Below are 14,757 nucleotides of genomic sequence, written 5' to 3' on the forward strand. Positions count from 1 at the left end.
TCTACCACACAGGGACAGGTGAGGCATCTTTCAAATTCTAATCCGTTATATCTCCAGAGAGAAGATTTCAACACCTGTGCAGGCTCAGAATCTCAGGTGAGGCTTCTGTCCATCACTCTGGAAAGTCCTGGCTGATACACCTCTGCCTATAGATACTTAGCAGAACTTTGAGGAAGAGCCATGGCCTCATCGCCAGCGATCAGGAAGATGAGGGAGGAAGCCATGCTCCATCTGCCAGCAGCTGATGAAGGAGCCCGTGAGCGTCAACTGTGGGCACAGCTTCTGCCGCCAGTGCATAGACAATATCATTGGGCAGCAATATTTTGTGACATCTTTTTATTTGGAGGGCTCGCTGTCCCCTGTGCCAACATCACTTCAAAGGGAGAGTGTCCGACCCAACAAGCACCTTGAAAACCTCATTGAGCGCATCCAGGAGCTTGGAGCGTGAGAGGCTGTGTGAGGAACATGGGGAGCAGCTCCACCTTTCTGTGAGGACGACGAGCACTCATCTGCTGGCGCTGTGAGCGCTCCCCCCAGCACAGAGGACACCGCACGGCTCTAGTGGAGGACGTATGTCCAGGCTACAAGGTGAGTGAGTGGCCAAACTTTCAGCAAGTTCTTCCTCTTATGTTGCACATTTTCATTGAAATTACTTAGTCTGAACACCAAGATTGTGACTGCAAAAATGTTGTTTCCATCATGTTATTTTCTGAATAATAATTAATTATGATCCCAGTGAGTCAGGTCATCAGTCATTTTCTCTTTTTTTTTTTTTTTTTTTTAAAAGATTTATTTATTTATTTATACATACAAGCACTGGGTACAGTCAGAAGCACAGGAGGGTGAGAGAATTCACCAGAGCCAGAGCGGGGAGCAGAGCAGGCAGAGGACCGAAGCACACTGCTGAGGGGAGCAGGGGGGCGGCAGGAGAGGTCTGCACACCATGTGGGACCCTCCTCCGTGTCGGGGAGCAGCTGGGGATCGAACTGGCGCTGCAGAGGCTGCAGGCAGCTTCACAACCCAGCGCTCAACCGCTGCGCCACCAGGGAGGCCCGAGGTCATCACTTTCTATGCTGAACTTTAAGGTTGGGCAGAACCTTTCCTGTAAGAATTTCCTGTAATGATTCCCCTGGACAATAGACTGTGCTCTTTGTCACACCTGCCTCATTCATGGCCTCACCTCAAATACGTAAGTGGAGATACCACAGCGTTCAAGAGCACAGGACAGCATCTGAAATCCCAGAGGTCAGAACCAACACCTTCTTGATATCCCAGAGTCCACAAGGAGTAAGAAAAGGAACTCAGGACGCCTGACCTTCCTTGGTGTGGGTGGTGAGGTGGGCGACACTAGGGGCAGGAATGAGTGTGTGAGGGGGAGACTTCCCTGAGTGAGTCCTGAAGGACACACACAATATCACCACGGGCAGAGTGTGGATAAGAGACAGGAAGCCAGATCAGGTGGTTCACTTGTCACGAGAGCTTGCCTGACTCTCCATGGCCCAGTCAGGGGGCTCGTGAGAGGAAAGGCCGTTGCGGGCATGGGAAAGGATGTCAGGAAGGATTGTTGGTATTACTCGGAGTCTATACCCCTCCCCAGAGCGGCCTGGGACAGTAGGACTTTATTTGTGGAGGGAAAGATCAGGTTGACATGTAAAAACACATACTGCGTGGACAAAATAAACAACAAGGACAAAATCTAAGGATTGGAAATGGCAACAGGTGTGAGCATAAACTGGGAAGGGGAGTTAGGGTTTAAACATACTTGGTGGGAGGGATGAAGCCTTGAGAGACCTTTCAGTCATTTCCTATGTTTTTGACACAATAGCTTTTAACATAAGGGTCCCTTTGATGTGGAGGAATGAAGAAGTGGGATTCCTTCCTCTCTGCCCCTTTGACATTTGAAGTAACATCCCCAGTGTGGGGCTCTGAGTACCCTCATCACTGAGGGCCTGTGTATTGTGTGAAGGTTCTGGATCCTGTGTCAGGGCATGTCAGCCCTGACCATTGCTCAGTGCACTCACCTCTTCCTGTAACCCCATGAGCAGTCAGGGCTGTAATGGGGCAGGTCTCACTGCTTCTCCCCATGTCATCAAATAGGAGGAACACAAGGTGATGGGTGTAGCCTCAAGAGTCAGACTGCTGAGGTCAAATATTAGTTTAGCCTCCTCCGAAGTGGGCAACTGGGAGCAGCTCAGTTCTTGCTTCATGACTTGGTTTCTCCATGTGTAAATGGAGAAAAGGGCTGCCCCCTCCCACCCGACACACACACCAGGAGGTTGTCATAAGTTGTAAGGACATTCTCTAGGTAGAGTTGAGAATAGCACTGTGCTCATTGCAAAAGCAAATCAGTCTTTTGGTAAATAGTTTCTTGAGCATTATTTTGAGAGTGTTGTGATGTTATGAGTAATTTTGTGAATTTGCAGAGGCCAGGAGGCAATTCCTTTATTGTGGATGACAATGAGCAGTTTAGTAAGCTTCAGATCCCTTCTCTTGAAAATGTGAGGAAAGGGTGCCTTCCTGGTTGTACAGGGGTTCAAGACTCAATGCTATCAAGCTATCCCAGCCACTGCAGCATGAGTTCAATTCCTGGCCAGGAAGCAACCACATGGTGCAGCAGACCTCTCCTCAGCAGTTTCTTTCAATCCATCTGCCTGTTCTGCTCCCCACTCTGTCTCTGGTGAATCCTTTCACCACCCCCCATCCCCCCACATCTCTAACCTACACTCCAGTTCATGTAGGCATAAATGAATAAAAAATAAATCTTCAGTAAAGAAAAAAGAAAGTGTGAGAAACTTTTGAATAAACCCTAGAGATGGATGTGGACACGAATCACTGTGAGTTGACGTCATGACACTGTTCTCCAGGTGATACAGGGCGCCCCCTCATGACCTGGTTCTATAACTTCAACTGCCATCCTGGGCTCTCCTTCCTGACTTGGCGTAACATGTGAAAAGTTCCCTATGTGTCAGGCACTGTGTATTATCTATGACGGGTCCAGCACGTTATTTTACAAAATTTGCTTTTAGATGATTTTAACCTTAAACGATGAGCAGCATTTTCCTAGCTGACTGTAGTGCGGAGTTAGTCCAATCCTTAGTTCCGCGATGAGCTGGGAATCACATCTCTGCCACCTACCAGTGATGGCCCCTTGGGCAGGTTACTGCTCCCTTCCTAAGCCTCCACATCTACAGCACAGAAAGATGTTACAATCCAGCAACTGCTCAGGGACTCCTAGGAATCACTTAATACTACTGCCCTCATGTTGCTTCCTCGCAAAGTGTAAGGTTCAATGTTATTGTACTGCTTGGAGGTTGGGATTCCCTGTAAGTACCAAATGAAGATTTGATATGGATTAGCCAGACCTCACTCAACATTTCCTGCAGGACAAGCTCCAAGGCATTGTAACAAACCTGAAGGAAACTCAAGACCACTGTACCAGTGCGAAGTTGTTCATGGCAGAGCAAATAACTGCATGGAAGGTAAGAATTGGAGTTTAGTGATCACAAACTATTTTTCATCCTGAATTCAAGTATAGGATATGACTGGGCAAAGTACTCATTGATAGTTTATTCTCATTAAACCAGTACAAATTGCTGAGCCCCAAAGAATATGCCAGTTTTTTAAAAAAATAATTCCTTTAGTTGTCTAATCTAGGAGAATTTCCCTCTACTTTCTTCAGCCTTGCAGGAGTAAAGTGCTAGGCATCCCATCACCTCAGTCAGGAGAAACAAAGCTGTTGTGCCCCTGACCTTCAACGGGCTTCACATTTTCAATGACTGAAATTACCTCCTGTCTGAAGATCGTGAACTCACCTGCGCACATTTACCAGAGTACAGGGTCAGACCCTCTACCTTCCTGGTTGCAATACCACCCTAAGGGAATAACAGGACCAGTGCAGAAGACCTTCCCATAACTCAAGCTCGTGAGGTTGTGATGAGGATAGAGCTCTGCAAGACTTACACACACTTGCACTGTAGACGTTGGGTCTCTAAGACAGTGTCCGTGGCTGACCAGCCCCTGCAGGATCAGAGACACATTCTTTTATGGATATGGATGTAATCCATCATTTAGTAACCAAATTCCCCAGATGTGTGAGCCATTTTGCCTCTTTCAGTTTCTCTTCCCACCTTGACCTTGCTTCTGTGTGAGTGGATGTGAAATTGACTCGTCCATCCCTCATTTCGAGATCCTTGGAAGTTGGAGGACCATACTTGGAAATAACAAGTGAAGATTCCTGACACTGTAGGTGCTACAACTGCCTCTGTCTCCTCATTCTGGAATATTAGGTCATAGGGAGAACTTCTATTGCTACATACCATATAAGGAAACCATGTCAATGCCAGAGTCCAGCTGTCCCAGGTCTCCTACAAAAAGTTCCGCTTCAGGGCCTCCCTGCTGGCTCAAGGAGATAAGTCTCAGACAGTGAAACTATTGGTAGCCACTGCAGCATGAGTTCAATCACTGGACAGGGAGATGCACAGCAGACCTCTTCTGCCTCACTGGCTGCTACCCTCAGCAGTGTATTTCAGTCAATCTGCCTGTTCTCCCCACTCTGTCTCTGATAAATTCTCTCACCTATGCACCTCTGGCCTACACCCAAGTTCTTGTATGCATAAATAAACAAAATCGTTGAAAAAAAATTCCACTTCATCCTAATCAATACTCCATCTACCATAATATCACAGTCACTAAAGCACTGTTGGAATTGAGAAAGCACAGATATAAATTGCAATTCCATATACCACAATAAAACCTGTGTTACACATAAAGATGAAATATGAATCCTGGTAGGTGCAATAATATATCTGGTAGCTCTTCAGGCTTCCCCTATTGAGTGTTATAGACTCTCCTATGAGCCTGATGACTTAAATTCAGCATTGGTTATATTCACTATCAGCGTTTAGTTGAAGAAATTCTCTCAGAACATATATATAGCATGTTACTTGCCCATAGTGCTTGGTTTTATCTTCATAAATGATAAGTTACTTGCTATTGGCCAAATTCCATTATTCTCCTGTTTAGCATTCCGGGAACATCTTCTTCTGCATCGTGGCTGGAGAAAAAGGAAATGTACCAGGTGGCTGCAGCTTATGATCACCTTCCACATCAGAGTGCAGCCTTTAGGTCATTTCTAGTGTACAGTCCAGTGGCATGAAATACATTTACTTGCTTTGTAGCCATCACCATCCTCGTCTGCAGAACTATTTCAGCATTCCAAATTGGAGACTCTATGTCCATGAACAATAACTCCATTGCTCCCTCCTTCCGGCTTGAGGGCCACCGAACTACTTGTTGTTTCTCAATTTGATGAGGGCCCACATATGAGAGGACTCATAGGGTCTTTCTCTTTTGTGCTTTGGCTCATGTCCCTCAGCATGAATCTTCAAGATACGTCCAGTTGGGCACATGTCACAGTTTGCTTTCCTCCTAGGGGTGAGCAGATTTGCACTGTGTCTCAGTCCTACCTGTGTTTACTGACTCACCAAAGAGGTATGTTTGGTTTGTTTCCCCCTTTTCTGCCTACTTTCTTGATTCTAGGAGAACATAGAGCTTCGGAGACAAGAAATCAAGTCTGAGTTTTGGAATCTCCACTGCTTCCTCCATGAGGAGGAGAGGGCTTATCTATGGAGATTGGAGAAAGAGGAAGAGAAGCTGCTGGGGAGACTGCAGGACAGTGAAGCCAGTCTGGACAATCAGAGTTGTGAACTGGAGAAGCTCGTCCTGGAACTAGAGAAGAAATGTCAGGGCTCAGCCCAGAATTTATTGCAGGTGAGGGAGGCTGTGAAATTGGAGGAAAGAAAGAATGTCTGTTTCTGATCTATTGAGAGGAGAATGTCGAGGGAGCCTGGGAAGTTTGGCGAGTCCTCTCTGCCTCATTCAATATTTAAAGTAATAAATGTTGAAGGCTATAGCAGCAGCAGTTCTTTTGCCCATTTCTGTCTATGCAAGTGTCCTTTACTCTTCTCTCCCTTTTTATTATAAACCTCCCCTTTGGAAACCAAAGAAAAGATCCATATCAATGTCAGCTGGTGGCCTGTGCAGGTATCCACAGGGGCAGTATGTGATTCAGACACCAGCTTCTCTGGGTGGAATGTAGGTTTCTTGGCCATATGGAACCACAGAATAACCTTCATCCCATTTATTCACCCTTGTCAGTTGTTCATGGAACCTTCACCCCATCTCTTGAAAATGACTGGTGGTATAGAGAGGGGCATCCAAAATGAATGATAACCTTCTCCTGAACCACTTGTCTTGGGCCATGAGCTCTTAGGGAACCTCATTTCAGCTGCCTGGAGCTTCCAGCTGGTGAACATCAATGCCTGGACTCCAGTTGCTGTTGCAGGACTGGTGGTTGCACTGTGAGGGTGAGGATGTAGTGTGATAGCGCCCTCAGCAGGTGACATCTGCTGCCTTGGCCTCAGTGTCCCAGAGCCAGGGTCTGGGCATGGATTCCCCACTGAGGACCTTTGTCATAAGTAACAAAGGTAAGATGGGCTCCTCAGAAGGAAATTGTATCACTAATAGCAGAAGGAAATGCAACCTTGCTCCTGGCCTCTTCTCTAATGTCACGGGTTAATGTAAATGAAGACTCCATAACTCCCCCCAAGCCTGAGTAAGTGTGATCACATACTTACACACACTGGCAGTGACTATCCTAGGAGACTAGGATGGGAATCTTTCAACCTGGGTATGTGTGGGTGTCTCAGGCTGGGTCACTCTACTTCCTGAGATGGAGTGTTCATAGCAAGTAGCCCCATGTTTCAAGTGACACAAAATACTGATTTCCCCACACTCACATTTGTCTTTGTTTTCACTGTAGGGTGTGAAAGACACATTAAACTGGTGAGTCTGTATGAATGTGGGAGTGTGAGGATGTGGGCAGTTGTGTGGCTACCCAGAGCTGAATGGAATGTCCCCTGTTCCTTATAGGAATTCAGATGTGAAGCTGAAATTGCCAGAGATCTTCTGTTTGGAGCCTCAAACTGTGTGCCATGTTCCTGAGCTTTACTTTGATGTGAAGAAAATGTTAAGGCACTTCCAAGGTGTGTGAAGTCAACAGTTCCCTTCATGCTTTACATAGAATGCCCCTTTGGTGGCAACTAACTGAGCAGCTGTCCCTGGATAGACTCAGAGACAGAGAGGCTGTTTAGCTGTTCTCAGTGGAGCTGGAGCTCTCTACCTTGTGGATAAGCAGGGATGTAGCTTCCCTGTTAACTCTTCAGGCTCTTCAAATTCCTTCTCTCCCAGACTAATCACCTGCTCATTCTCCCCATCTAAACAACAATATAGAAGATTTCACTTCCCTCACTTATCATGACATTTAACAGCATCAATGTATGCAGTGTTTAGAACATTTATTACAATTTCATTAAACTCTCAGCAATGCAAGAAAGATAGATCAGTATTTTAAACTGTGATGAAAATGGTTTTAAGGCCTTGACTCCTCTAAATGTTAGAATCCTAATGAAAGCCAGTATGACCAATTCCAATCCTGAGCTTCCAATCCCTTAGTTCTTACTTAGTATTTGTCATTTTCCATATGTCCACAATTAGATAATTAGATAATAAGTTAAATATTATTAAAAAATTCTTTAGGCTGTAAAATCAGAATGAACCTGACAGAGGCCAAACCAGAATTGATTCCACTGGTGTGCTGCTATTTTAAGTATGTATTTTATCCCACCAGGTTATTTCTTTAAAGATTTATTTATTTACCCATACTAGAGCTGGCACACAGGCCAGAGGTGTTGGGGGGGCGGTGGAAGGATTCACCTGAGACAGAGTGGGGAAAAGAACAGGCAGACTGACTGGAATACACTGCTAAGGGAACAGTGGGCGAAACAGGAGAGGTACTGTGCATGTAGGTTGGCTCCCTGGCCAGCCATGGATTCAACTCATGCTGCAGAGGCTGAGGATAGCTCACAGTGCTGTGCTTAACCCCTTGTGTCCCGAGGGAGGCCCAAGAGTCATCTATTTTCTATTTAGGTTGCTTCTGCAGGGATTTTTCCCATATCTGCCCATTGTCATTTATAAGCATTTTGATTGTGTAATCTTACCATTTTTATTGGTGTTTTTATTACTGTATTACACTGAATTACATTCAAGTAACCGGTCTGTGTAACATAGATCTACAGATATATGTTCATTCTTTCAATCTGACTAGTCTTATTCATGGCTACATAGTCCATGTAGAAAATGTGATGTAAACTGCATTTTCTCTACTTATTAATCGCTGGTATTTTCATTTGTCTATTAAATTGGTCTGTTTGAGGGCCTCCCCAGTAGCTCAGCGGGTTGAGCGCAGTGCTGTGAAGGTGACCGCAGTCTCTGCAGCAACGATTCAATTCCCGCCAGCCAAGGAGAATCCCACATGGGGAGGCGGACCTCCCCTGTCTCGCCCGCTAGTCTGCTCAGCAGTGTATTTCGTCAGTCTGCCTGTTCTGTTCCCCACTCTGTCTCTGATGATTCCTCTCACCATCCTGCAACTCTGGCCTGTACCCCAACCTCTTGTATAAATAAAAAAATAAGAAAAAAAAAAATAAATTGGTCTGTTTGAACTGTCTTAGTCTTCCCCAGTTTAGTGATCTTTTTGGCCAGCCTCACACTTAAGAAATCACACTCCTGTTGCCTCCCTGAGACGCAAGGGGTTAAGAAGCAACCTATAAAGCTGTCTGCAGCGACTGCAGCATGAGTTCGATCCCCGCCTGGGAGGTAACCACATGGTGCAGCAGACCTCTCCCAACTCATCCTCTGCTCCCCTTAGCAGTGTATTTCAGTCAGTCTGCCTGTTCTGTTCCCCACTCTGTCTCTGGTGAGTCCTCTCACCCATACTCCTCTGGCCTGTGCCCGAGTTCTTGTATGTATAAATAAATAAACCTTTAAAAACAAACAAATTACACTCCTGGCCAGTATCACGCTTAAAAGATCATTATTTTTTTTATTTTACTTATACTAGTCAGATCCTTTTGATGTGCGTTATTCCAGCATAAATTGTATCACTTTTTACTCATCCCTGGGACAATATGGACTATCATCTGCAGCAACATAAAAGACTTCACACCAAAATTCATGGGTCTGAGAGGTGCTCTGAGGGCTGAATAGAATACTGGGATCTGAGGTAACTGTTTCAATAACAAAATATGGCAGGACCTATGTTATTTTGCTTTCTGATAATCAGTGTGAAAGGTTATCACTAAAAATGGGGATAAGCTTCTTTTTTGCGTCAATATTCCATGATTCTTGGTGGCCCTACACAGGGGATAAGGGTTGTGGAGAGGACAGCAACCACTCTGGTTAGTCAGTCCCTTGCCTTCTCCAAGGGACTGAGTTGGTGATGGTGACAGTGATGGAGAGGATATTACTTCCACTTATTGCTTACTTACCAAATGCCAGGAACTTCTCCAAGCAGTAGGGTGCATGAGCTCCTTCAATCCTCCCGACCGTTACTGTGGCGGGTATGATGATGTCGTACTATAGCATGCAGAGTCTTAGAAAGTGACTCACAGAGCTAGAAGAAGTAGGCAGCACCTGAATCCAAGAAGGTTGTACTTGAAGTGCACTGTCTTCTCAGCAAATAAAATGTGTCTTTCTCTTTTATCAGTCAGCGTGACTCTGGATCCAAACACAGCTCATCGTGAACTAATTCTGTCTGAGGATCGGAGACATGTGACCCGTGGAGGCAGACGGAAGAAGCATATCAGTTCTAAAAGATTATGTTCCTTACCCTGTGTCCTGGGCTGTGAGGGTTTCACCTCAGGAAGACATTACTTTGAAGTGGACGTGGGAGAAGGATCCGGGTGGGACTTAGGAGTTTGTCTGGAAAATGTGCACAGGGACAGGGACATGACCCCAGAGCCTCAGTCTGGCTTCTGGGCCATCAGACTCTGCCAGGAGAATGGCTACATGGCCCTTACCTCTCCCCCAACACCCCTTTCATTGAGGGAGCGGCCCCTGCTAGTGGGAGTTTTTCTGGACTGTGAGGCTGGACTTGTGTCCTTTTACAATATGAACACTGGCTCCCACATCTTCACCTTCCCAAGGGCCTCCTTCTCTGGTACTCTTCGGCCTTATTTCCAGGTTAATCATTCTTCTTCTTTGTTCCTCCCTCCACCCCTGGAGTCAATTTAAAAGAGTCTCTTTGTTTCCCATTGTAGAAATATAACGTCAGTCCTATTAGGTCAGGACTTGGTCTATTTTGTCATTTGCTCTTTCCCTTTACCTGAACTGGCGCTGAGTTCACAGTGGACACTCAGTGAGTGTGCCATGACTGCTGGACACAGCCACTGTGCAGACAGCACAGAAGATCAGCCTGACCGGCGGGGAAGCGAGAGAACAGCAGGGTCATCCCTCATACTCAACCCCTGTCACTGGGTCACATCTCTGACCTGCCAGGGTCCTGGTCTCACGCTGGTGTCTGGCCTCTTCCATTTCATGTCAAGTTTTCACGCTCCATCAATGTTGTAGTTTGGGTTAGTAGTTGCTTCTGTTTCTGGACAAAACATCCCACTGTATGGATATCACACATTGTGTGTTCCCGTTCATCAAAGGATGGACATTGGTTGTTTCCACTTTGGGGAGAGTTCAAATGATGCCATTGAGAACAGTGCTGTACAAGTTTTTGTGTGATTATGGTCAAATTTGGAGGTTTATACCTAGGAGTAGAATTGCTACTTCCTGTGATAATTTGTTCAACTTTTTTTTTTGAGATTTATTTATAGAAGAACTGAGGTACAGGCCAGATGCGATGGAGGGTGAGCAGATTCACCAGAGAGAGAGCGGGGAACAGAACAGGCAGGCTGACTAAATACACTGCTGAGGGGAGCAGCGTGTGTGACAGGTGAGGTCTCCCGAGCCATGTGGGACTCCGCCGGCCTGCCAGGATCCAACCGGTGCTGCAGAGGCTGGGAGAGCTTCACAGTGTGGTGCTCAATTGCCTGCTCCACCAAGGGAGGCCCAAGTTGTTCGTCTTTTTAAGGAACTGTCTGTTTTCCAAGGATGCTACAACATAGTATATCCTCACATGCCATGTATGACATTCCAATTTCTCTACATTTTATTGTGGGTATTTTTAAATGTAACTATGCTAATGGATGGTAAGTTCTATCTCCTTGAGATTTTGTTTTTTTCTGGCTTTTGCATTTTCCTAATGAGTGGTGATGGTGACAGCTTCATGGCTAATTGTGTGTCTTTTTGGAATTATCTCTTCACATACATTGCCCATTTTAGTTGGGTTATTTGTATTTTGGTTTGTAATAACTTCTGTATGCTAATTACAGTTCTAGGTATGTCCCTTATCAGCCTAATAATTTTAGAAACTTTCTGTCATTCTCTGAGTTGTCTTTTACATTCTTGATGGAGTCCTGTGAAGCTCACCTCAGTATCGTTGTTATATTGAACTTTTATTGCTTGTGCTTTGGTGTCATCCAGGTAACCATTGGGAACCCAAGGGAACAAGAGTTTTTCCCTCTTTTCTTCCAAAAGGTTTTAACCATTTCAGTTCTTACACTTAGATCTTTGGTTCATTTTGGGGATACCAGTGATCTGTCCACTCCATTCTTTGAATTTCTCCATCCTACACTCCTCATACACAGGAAGGGATGCACTGAGGGAGGGACTACCTCTGGCCTCCCCTGAGCTGTCTCAGTACATCACACAAATCACATGAAGCACTGGGCTCTCCCCACTTAGGGAACATGTCTCTGAAGTCTCTTCTGCCTCCCCTCCCCTCTCAGACCTGAGCTCTGCATGATCCCCTCCCTTACACAGCAGGTGCCAGGGGGGCAGTGGTCACAAGACAGACCCTGTCATGAGCTTGTGTATGTCTGGCTGCTGCTGTGTGGGTGTGGTTGATCCCCTGTGGGGTCCCTCAGCTCCTTTCCTGGTCCTTTGACTATGGGGAGCCATGCTACTCATGTCGTCTGACAAAAGTCCAGGCATGGGGCAGATTTCTGAAAAATCAGGAATCTTGTTAGCTGACTCCAAGATTCTCCTCATTTGTTTATGGCTAGTTTCTACCATTGCTAAAATACGCATTTAAAAGTAAAACTGCAAATACTGATCAATCACTGAATAACCAGTTTGATGACAAATGGCACTGCATGATACAAATATCACATTTTTTATAAAATTAGTAGTTATCTGCCAAAAGGCAGCAATTCAACATTTGGCCTTACATTAATAAATTAAAAAAAACTTCTGGGAACAAAAGGCTGTAAACATCCCTAGGCCAAGTCTTTGATATGGAGATGTGGTCTTTTGAGGCAAGGGCTAATTGGAGAAGGAAATTCCTTTACTTTAAAGTAAAAGATAGCAGTTGGGTGGCAGAGGAGAGCCATGCTCCAAGTGTAAGAAAATTCCTAATAAACCAGGAGGCGCCATAGCTGACTCCTGCTAAATTCTTCCTGTTTGTTTAGGGCTAATTTCCCTGGAGGTGACAATTGGTATGGTAGCTGTTAGAGTGTGCATTCAAGAATAAGTCAACAGCAATTTTGTGACTGGTTGAGCTAGTACCATGGCAGCACAAATAATGCACTTGGATATGGTTAATGTTACAACTACTGATATGTCACCTATCGACCATTTTTGAGAATCAAAGGCTATAACCATCTCTGCTCCTGCCCCTGGTGAAATATTTGTAGTTCCTTAAAACAACAACCAGCAATCTTATAGATAAGGAAATTGTCTCTTGATCTTAAAGTTAAATATGGAAACTAGGCTGACTAGATAAAGTAGAGGAGTAATAAGTAGAAAACTCTTTGTTTAGATTAGGAGACTTTCTCCCTCAATTTGTTAGGGGAAAAGGATGTCCTAAAGCTAATTCCATACAGGCTTTGTGGACTCCGCCCCCAATCCCAGGCCAAAGCCAAAGACACTGGGAACTCCAAATCCCATCACCACCAAAGGGAAGGTGGCTGGGACCTGAGGGTGGGGTTAAGCAGCCTGGTTGGTATAAAGCCAGACACGTGGGCTTGGGGGGTTCCCCCGTTTTGGCTCTCCGCCAGCTCTCAGCATCCGGCCAGCTCTGAGAGTGACTTTGGGTTTCCAGGTCGGCGGATTGGGTAGGACGCATTAAAGACTTTATTTCCCTATTTTTTCCCTGAGTTGTACATTTTCCTTATTTCCTTTTCCCTTGTAAATAAACCTTTTATTAACCTTTTGTGTGTGCCTGTAGTGGAGTATTAATAAGTCCCTTATAAGCGCGCGGGTGAGGACCCACAGCCAGGAACCCGTTCAATATCGGGGCTGCTCTATAACAAATTCACAGCTGGGGCTAGGGAAGAGTCAGTGCCGCTTGCCTGGCATTAACGCCCTCCAGGCACTTGGTTCCTTAATATCAAATCAATATAAAAGCAATATACTATAGATGATGATTTCTATATAAAAGCCTTCTGTTTTTTACTTTAATCAATTAGTTATACGTTAGTCTAAACTTTATAGGTTAGTTAGAAAAAATCCCTTTGTTTCCCCTCCCCCAGGTAACTTCCTGCCCTTTGTCTCCCCAGCCCTTAGTTAATCCTTCAACATGGCAAACATAGAAATGTTAGTTACAGTCATGTAAGCCTTTTGCTAGTAATAAAATTGTTAGGGGGAAATGATGTCCTGAACTAATTCCATACAGGCTTTGTGGACTCCACCCCCACTCCAGACTAAAGCCATCAGGACATTGGGAAAGACAAATCCCATCACCACCAAAGGGAGGGTGGCTGGGAAGTGAGGGTGGAGTTGGGCAGCCAGGTTGTGTATAAAAACCAAACACGTGGGTCTTGGGCTGGCTGGCTGTCACTCGCCTCCTGGCTACACAGCTCCTGGCTGGCGGCCAGCTCTCAGAGCGCCATTTTGGAATTCCTGATCAGCGGATCGGGTAGGACTCATTTAAAACTTTGTCTCCCACTTTTCTCCCTGAGCTGTACATTTCCTCATTTCCCCTTCCCTTGTAAATAAGCCTTTATTAACCTTACGCGTGTGCCTGCAGTAGAGCATTGATAAGTCCTTTTAAGTGTGAGGGTGAGGACCCACAGTCAGGCACCCCGTTTTGTATCGGGGGGTTGCTCTACAACAAAATGACTGGTTGTTTAAGGTAAATGACTATTCTAAGAACACTTTTGTTTAGCAACTGTGTCTTCTTTAAAACAAAGAATAATAAACATCATGACCTCTGCAGGACTGCAAATAACCCCTTGGCTGTTCTTGAGAAAGATGTGATGATTGTTATCTTCCTGCCTTAATGCATATGCTTATGCACTCTCCTGGTTTGCTTGAAATGTATAAATAAAGGCTGCTGAGACCCTCAGCAGGATGATGCCTGCACCCTGACTGAGTGTCCCCGTCTCCTCATGCCCCTTCCCCATCCCTCAGGATTTCGCCGAAGCCGTCCCTTCCTTCAGGAACCCCTGACACCGACTGCTGCGGCTGGCTCACAACATTTGACAAGACAGCTCAGGATGATCTGTGCCCAGTGCAGAGTCTCATCCATGACAGTGAGGGTGGAGGGATATGCAGGTAGTCATTATGTTATAGGACAGGGAGAGGGGCAGCCCAAACCCCGCAAACCTGCCTATTCTAAATGGGTTCTGCCATCCACCGCATCAACACAAAACACATGAGACTAATGGGAAGGATCTTTAATAAAACTAGGAAACAATACAGGTAAGGCAAAGAGTCTAGTTTCTAAATGAAGCACCCAAAGTTACCCGTCCCCTCGTGGGTAAAAGTCCATCCATATGGGATTGGCCCAGAGCAAGGCCCCAAAGCCTGCCA

The 14,757-nt window shown here is 45.5% G+C and overlaps 1 protein-coding gene across 1 annotated transcript in view; it reads left to right on the forward strand.

The window, feature by feature from the left end:
• LOC119251715 (E3 ubiquitin-protein ligase TRIM38-like) overlaps positions 1-13,526 on the forward strand; it is a 15,881-nt gene extending 2,355 nt beyond the window's left edge. The window contains exons 2-7 of the mRNA XM_054697940.1: positions 494-588; positions 3,384-3,479; positions 5,539-5,769; positions 6,821-6,843; positions 6,931-7,043; positions 9,602-13,526. Coding sequence (XP_054553915.1) covers positions 494-588; positions 3,384-3,479; positions 5,539-5,769; positions 6,821-6,843; positions 6,931-7,043; positions 9,602-10,128 — 1,085 coding nt within the window. The 3' untranslated portion in view covers positions 10,129-13,526. The remainder of the gene's footprint in view (positions 1-493; positions 589-3,383; positions 3,480-5,538; positions 5,770-6,820; positions 6,844-6,930; positions 7,044-9,601) is intronic.
• Positions 13,527-14,757: the final 1,231 nt, after the last annotated feature.

Source organism: Talpa occidentalis, unplaced genomic scaffold (genome assembly GCF_014898055.3).
Source record: "Talpa occidentalis isolate TD23 unplaced genomic scaffold, MPIMG_talOcc4v2.1 talOcc4.2, whole genome shotgun sequence".
Taxonomy (NCBI): domain Eukaryota; kingdom Metazoa; phylum Chordata; class Mammalia; order Eulipotyphla; family Talpidae; genus Talpa; species Talpa occidentalis.